The 7376-nt window shown below is 39.7% G+C and overlaps 1 protein-coding gene across 1 annotated transcript; it reads right to left on the reverse strand.

The window, feature by feature from the left end:
* Positions 1 to 220: 220 nt before the first annotated feature.
* Positions 221 to 3140, reverse strand: LOC108439102 (endonuclease domain-containing 1 protein-like). The gene is made up of 3 exons (XM_017717307.1): positions 3093 to 3140; positions 2107 to 2435; positions 221 to 1999 (listed from the first exon to the last, which is right to left on the reverse strand). Exons 2-3 carry the CDS (start codon positions 2407 to 2409, stop codon positions 1472 to 1474), a joined length of 831 nt encoding a protein of 276 aa, XP_017572796.1. The 5' UTR covers positions 2410 to 2435; positions 3093 to 3140; the 3' UTR covers positions 221 to 1471.
* Positions 3141 to 7376: the final 4236 nt, after the last annotated feature.

Consider the following 7376-nt stretch of genomic DNA (forward strand, 5'->3'; position numbering starts at 1 on the left):
GCAGCCATAAAGAGGTTCTCTCACCTTCACATAAAACAGCAACCAAAATACAGAACACAGTTAATCTAACTACCCCACTTCCAAAAAAGTTGGCATGCTGCACAAAATGTAAATAAAACCAAGATGCAATGATGTGCAAATCATTTAAATCCTATATTGCAAAGAAAGTAGTACAAAGACAACATACCAAATGTTGGAACTAAAGCATTTTATTGTTTCATTTTGATTTGATGCCAACAACATGTTCCAAAACAGTTGGGATGGAGGAACAAAAAGCTGGTAAAGTTGTTTTATATAGCATCATAGAAGCACAATGTTTAGTTCTCTAAAGAGCTGTTCAGTTATTGCAGAGATGGTGTATGAAAGTGAAGAGCTTTATAAAGTTTAAACGACTGACATTTGATGTATATGTTCTATATCAGTTAAATGCTTTCCCTAGAACCATATTTACAAGTGAAAAACACTTTAGGAAGGAGAGTCGGAAAAAAACATGTTAACAACATGTTAATAAAGTTTTTAATTTTGAAACCTTAGTAGCAAGAAATGCATAACTGACTGATGTTGATCAGAACTTTAGAGCAGAGTCAAAGGGATTCTTGGGGCAGATTTCACGATAAACTGTTTTTTGTACACATGCAGCGATCTGTTTCTTGATGCTTTCAACATTTGATTCCAAAGGACCACTTCATTTTCCAGCAGTGCTCTTAAAATGGCCCAAACTGCTAAAAATGACAGGAACTTGTTTTAAGGCTATTAACTCTTTCTTTTGGAGATTTTAAGTGAATTGATAAACATAAACGACTATGTGCTTTTAGCAACTGGCAAGTAAACTGTATGAAGGCAGGCGGTCCTTTAAGGAAGTTTATCTGGAGATCACTTGTCTTAGGTTGGGGATCACTTGTCTTAGGTTGCTCAGAAGGCCTATGAAAAGGTTTCTGGTTGTTATAGATCAGTAGAAGATAAATGGCAAGCATTCAAAAAGCCATATCATCTAATCCCTGGATCTTATGTCAGCTGGATGGCCTAAGTGAATGGAAATGAATTACACATGAAAAGTGCAATGCACAAATAAGATATGCAAGTTTAAGTCTCTTGAGTTATGCTTGTGAACATAACCTTGCTAAAATCTGTAAATTTTCAAAAATATTTCAGAATTTGAAAGTAGGGGTCCTCAGCATGAACAGCAGATGAACGTTTTTGTCCCTACGTTCATAGCAAATGTGTTAAAGTACTTTTCTAAGTACACTTATTTGACAGAAGATCACTGATTTAAAGTACAAAAGCCAAGTTAGGAATCAAGGCACTCACAAACACATTTGTCAATTTCAAAATGTTAAATAAGGTGATTTTTAAAAAAAATTGCTACATTCTTTACGTAATTGTTATATTTGCTGGCTTTTCAGCCATCATTGTTAGTCATCATGGCAGAATGAAGAAATCCCCATGTATATACTGTAAATCTATAACTGTGTTATTCACCGGGCAAATAACAACGTCCACCAAACACGTAGAATGGTTTCATGTAGAACTGACTTAGATATTTCTCAAGTTCCTTCAGATTCACAGGGCTCACTGGCAGATCTGCATTACGTCCAATAAATCCACCTGAGAGTTTAGTTTGACGATTGTTAGCAAGGCAGCAATACCCAATCCAGACGTAGTTGGGCACATTCACTCTGTTATTTAACCATACACTACCTGGCACCACCCCAGTAACAACATAGGAATCATACATTGAGCATTTTTGTTTCAGAAGAACAGCTACATATATCTCTGTTGCCTTCCACTTGCCTTTCTTGAAAATGCTGTTTTGTGGAGCGGCATTGGTGAGGGTGAAGGTAGCGTCAGAGCAGGCCAAGCCTCGAAAGATTGGAGCCAGATGCCCTATATCCAAGCCAAAGGTCTTCCTGTTTGCATAGTCTTTGTTGACAGCTTGATTTTGTAAGAGAGTCTTGTTGGTCTCAAGTGCCATTTCTCGCCGTGCAGAAGCATTGTCAAGCTGTAAGAGTTTAAGGAGAAGTAAAGGATTATCTGTTTAAAAGACAAAGTACCATCTTGACAAGAAAACTATGAAATTCAAAAAAGGTACAAAAGTGATTTACACACCTGTGGTTCAATATACCAATCTGTTTGTCTTTCACAATTGCTCAAACTTTCAAACTTGTAGGCTGAGTAGATGGGGATCCTGTTTGCTGTGTCATACAGGGTTGCGTATTCATATACGCTTGCTCGAATTTGGCAGATTTGTTTGTAATTGTAACCAGCAAATATGGTTGGAGGAGACACAATTCCTTCTGGATTAGCAAAGAATTTAGGGCATGTTTGAATAAAACTATTAACGACTTCACTGGAACATCCAGAAAGAGCCAGCAGAAGCAGCACTGGTGCGAGGAGGTTCATTACGAACATGTGACGTGTCAAAAACAGGGAATCTTCTGAAATGAAAAAAGCAAAACTAGTACATTTTCTGCATAAAACAGAAATGCTAAGTATTTCTTTCTATATAAGACAGAAATACTAAGTAGTATTGCTTATTTATTTAACGCTTTAACATTCCAGGCTTATTACATGCTAAGGCTTATTATTCATTAACTACAGGGACTTCAATGCAAACTAATGGAGTTTAGGTTATAGAAGCATGTAATAAAACTTTGGGCCCACTGGCAAGCCCATGGCTTGGTAAGGGGTTAAACTAGGGGTGTCCAATCCTGGTCCTGGAGATCTACCACCAAGGAGAGTTAAGGAGATCCAACACACCTAGCTCTAATCTTCAGATACCCCTGAAGGCCTTCATTACCTGGATCAGGCATGTTAGGCTAGGGCTAGAACTAAAGGGTGGTAGACCTCTAGGGCCAGGATTGGAAATTCGATAAGAATCATTTAATGGAAATATTTAATATTTAATAAAAGTAGTTGGGTTTCAGAACTTTTTTACAATGTCACAAGGGGATTAGTTACAAAATAGCTTGAATGCTTTGTTTAGGTCTTGCAAAGAAGCTCCAACATAAAGTAGGCTAAAGTAAGACAAAGACCTGGTTAATTCGTTAAAAATAAAAAGATTTTTAGTTCCTACCTCTAGATTTAGTTCCTACCTCTCACTGCTGGGTCCAATGCCAAGTGTGCTTTTTCCTCTCCTTTGTCTCTATTATTGTGTGTTTGTATATATACCTATACACCAAAGTGAAAGTATACTTTGTCAGCGAGTAGTTTATTATTTTTTTTACCATATGTTTGGTGAGAAACTTGCTGACTAAGAAAATTAGGAAGGAACGTGACTAGTGGTGAAGAACTTGCTGAGTGCAAATGATGTTTTTCCATGACAAAGCTTCTTTTTTGCTATGGAACATTTTAATATATGTTTGTAAATGAACTTTCTCGAAGTGACTTGGCACACTGCTTCATGGACTATTGGTTGCAAAGCATCAGTGACATAACTACTCACAGTATTACTAAGCTTCACACCTTCAACAGTTCAAACACCTTCAACACTTCAAAGTCTGAGCTAAACAAATAGCTTTTCTGAGGTCTTGAATTGTGTCTGGGTGTAGCCTGAGAAGACCAGCTCTCTAAGGGCTCCTCCAGAAACATGACAGGACAGGGGTGTCCATTCTTATCTGCAGGTGTGGCTGCAGGTTTTCATTCCAAAACCTGCAATACACTTGATTCCCCTAGTCTAACCCTCTGAAATTGATGATGTCATATGCGACATCAAAGGACATTATAGATAATAGAAAAAAATATTTCATGGACGCTGCATACTGGAGATGTACCTACATTTGGCTCAGGAGGGTAGTGTTGTTTTGGTGTCGAGTCAGGAACACAGCCTCTGATTGGTCAACAGATTCAACCCAAGGCTTCTGTGGATGGCTAACAGCCCTGCTAACAACAACAATAACTCTTTTCAACATGGAGAAATGGATAAATAGTCACAGAAGACATCTAATGTTAGATTAGTCATTGTGGATTAATTTTAGAAAGTATCCAAAAAGATAGCTCAATGCAGTTCAAGGCTGGATTAGAAAGCTTCTGAAAGGGATACCATCACACTGAAACCCTGCAGGAGAGAAGCGGTACCTCTGGAGAACTGATGGAAGTAGATAACTCAAGGGTGATACCTGCTGGAGTATTGTATTAGAGTCAGCAATTGTATCGGAGACTGCTGAGTTCACATGAAGGGCTTCATGGCGTTTCACCTGCGGTCCGGAAGGGCAGACTTGGCAATCAAAGAGAAAAAAAAAGAGTATACTGGACCTCTGGATTCTTGAACTCATGGGGATCAAGCACTTTGGTGAGAGAGATTCACTGGTGTAAATTTTGCATGGAGCAATTTGGCCAACAGAGAGACAGAGTAGTTGGTATCTGCACTCTGGAGGAATGCCAGAGGAGAGACAAGGTGGGGTGAAGAGTAGGATATTGGCAAGTGGGATGGTTGGGGGCTGGTGGAAAGAGTGGATGTTGAGTCAGTGATGACAAGATGTGTCAGAGCTAGAGAAAGTGTTGGAAGGAATGTGGAAGGAGTTGGAAGGAAGGTGGAGTGTTTAGAAGATGAGAAATTAGAATTTCAGAAGAGAGTAAAGAAGAGAAATGAAGAGAGGGTGGCATCACAAGTTATGTAAGAGTCTTCTTTGAAGCACTTAGTAGTTCTTAGTGAGAATATCAGAGAATATTGTTTCTAGTGGGTCTGTTTTTGCAGTAGTTCTGTCCATCTTGCAGTAGCCCCTAAACACTATGCTTAAACTACGCTGTGGTTGGCATTTTGCATGACAATCAGACGTTCCTTTCTTATTAAAATAGGCGGTTTTTGGTCATGTTAAATGGCCAAATGTACCAGACTCTCTGATGATTGGCAGAAGTCTTGGCTGTGAGACTAATAGTGAGACAAATGAAATGTTCACAAAATTTAGTTTTTTTTGTGTACTTGGAAAATTTTAAGGGCAAACTAGTTAGCTCATTGAGGCTAACCTAACCACAGATGAGTGCACTCCTCACAATCCCCTCCTGCCACGTGTGTAAGATCTGCGTTACACAATTGACAAGTAATGTGCTTCCCTAGTCTGAAGTGGGTAGAGTACTTTAAACCCTTTCTCAATACAAAATGAAAACCCATCCAGATGCAGGACAAAAAGGCTATCCAGGCTTTAGTGATATACAGGTTTTGTTGACTAAACTGTCCTTTAAAGTGCTTGAGCTTAACCTGTGACCTCTTTCTTTTTAGTGCTTATCTGTCTATTGCTGGTGAGCTTTAACTTGTGACCACTGTTCCTCTTTTTTGGTACACTTTGTCTGTCCCATCACTGGCACACATGCTCAAATAATTTTTATGACCAGTGAATATTTGATATGTATGGGGGTTGTAGTTTCCACAAACTGCTTTGAAGACCTCTTTCATAGCTGATTCATATTGCTAACTGGCATTCACCCAATCTTAGCATATCTAGCATATCTATATCTATATTTATATCTAACGTTTCCGGTAACTGTTGATCAGTCCTGCACACCAGCTTGGAGGAATTTTAGCCCATTCCTCTGTATGGAACAACTTCAACTCTGGGATGTTGGTGGGTTTTCTCACGTTAACTTCTCACTTCAGGTCCTTCCACAACATTTCGATGGGATTAAGGTCAGGACTTTGACTTGGCCATTCCAAAACATTAATTTTATTCTTCTTTAACCATTCTTTGGTAGAATGACTTGTGTGCTTAGGGTCGTTGTCTTGCTGCATGACCCACCTTCTCATGAGATTCAGTTCATGGACAGATTTCCTGATGTTTTCCTTTAGAATTCTCTGATATAATTCAGAATTCATTGTTCCAACAATGATGACAAGCTATCCTGGCCCAGATGCAGCAAAACAGGCCTAAACCATGATATTACCACCACCATGTTTCACACATGGGATAAAGGTCTTATGCAGGAATGCAGTGTTTTCCTTTCTCCAAACACAACGCTTTTCATTTAAACCAAAAAGTTCTATGTTGGTCTCATCCATCCACAAAAACATTCGTCTAATAGCCTTCTGGCTTGTTCACGTAATCTCTATGCACACCATTGTTGTTCAGTGTCCTCCTGATGGTGGACTCATGAACATTAACATTAGCCAATGTGAGAGAGGCCTTCAGTTGCTTAGAAGTTATCCTGGGGTCCTTTGTGACCTCGCCAACTATTACACACCTAGCTCTTGGAGTGATCTTTGTTGGTCAACCACTCCTGGGGAGGAAAACAATGGTCTTGAATTTCCTCCATTTGTACACAATCTGTCTGACTGTGGAGGATTCCAAACTCTTTCGAGATGGTTTTGTAACATTTTCCAGCCTGATGAGCATCAACAACCCTTTTTCTGAGGTCCTCAGAAATCTCCTTTGTTTGGGCCATGACACACTTCCATAAACATGTGTTGTGAAGAGCAGACTTTGATAGATCCCTGTTCTTTAAATAAAACAGGGAGCACAGTCATACCTGATTGTCATTTCATTGATTGAAAACACCTGACTCTAATTTCACCTTCAAATTAACTGCTAATCCTACAGGTTCACAGAATTCTCATTAAATTTTTAACAATGGAGTAGCAGGTGCCTTTTCTGATGCCCTTTTAAAATTGATGATGGCCTCACTGAATGATCATTCTAGCTTGGTGCAGAACAATCTTATGAGGTACTGATAGACTCTTATGTGCACTGCAACATCATGCCCCTAACCATCCATCAGTGTTGCCTCATTACTGCATTTAGTCCCATATGGGAACATAAGCTAGGATAAGTGGAGTGAAATGTGGGCCTGCATTCTGCTACATCGCATCAACCCAAAAAAAAAAAAAACCTTAATGGTCCAGCTCCAGCCTCAACAGGCACATCTACCAGTTAGCACACCACCTACCACTCTTATTCAACCTGTACCAGATAATTGATGTCATCTCCACTATGTTTACTGATTTTCTGTTTGCCTCCCAAGGTGAGAATGAGGCTGCTATGCATGCTGATTCTCCTTGAACATCCAACTCCTACGGTTTAGCAACAGTACTCAACATCAAACACCATGGAACACCTTCTCTGAGGTCTACCTCTTCTCCTTCTACCTGGCAGCTCCATCTCCAACATTCTTTGCCCAATATATCCACTATTCCTCCTCAACATATGTCCAAACCATCTCAACCTGGCCTCTCTGTTTTATCTCCAAACTGCTCCACCTTCACTGTTCCTCTGATCTGCTCATTTCTAATCTTGTCCATCCTTGTCACTCCCAACGAAAATCTCAGCATCTTCATCTCCGCCACCTCCAGCTCAGCCTCCTGTCTTTTAGACAGAGCCACAGTCTCCAAACCATACATCATAGCAGGACACACTACTGTCTTGTAAATCTTCCCTTTCACTCTTGCTGCT

This window comes from Pygocentrus nattereri, chromosome 12 (assembly GCF_015220715.1).
Source record: "Pygocentrus nattereri isolate fPygNat1 chromosome 12, fPygNat1.pri, whole genome shotgun sequence".
NCBI lineage: Eukaryota > Metazoa > Chordata > Actinopteri > Characiformes > Serrasalmidae > Pygocentrus > Pygocentrus nattereri.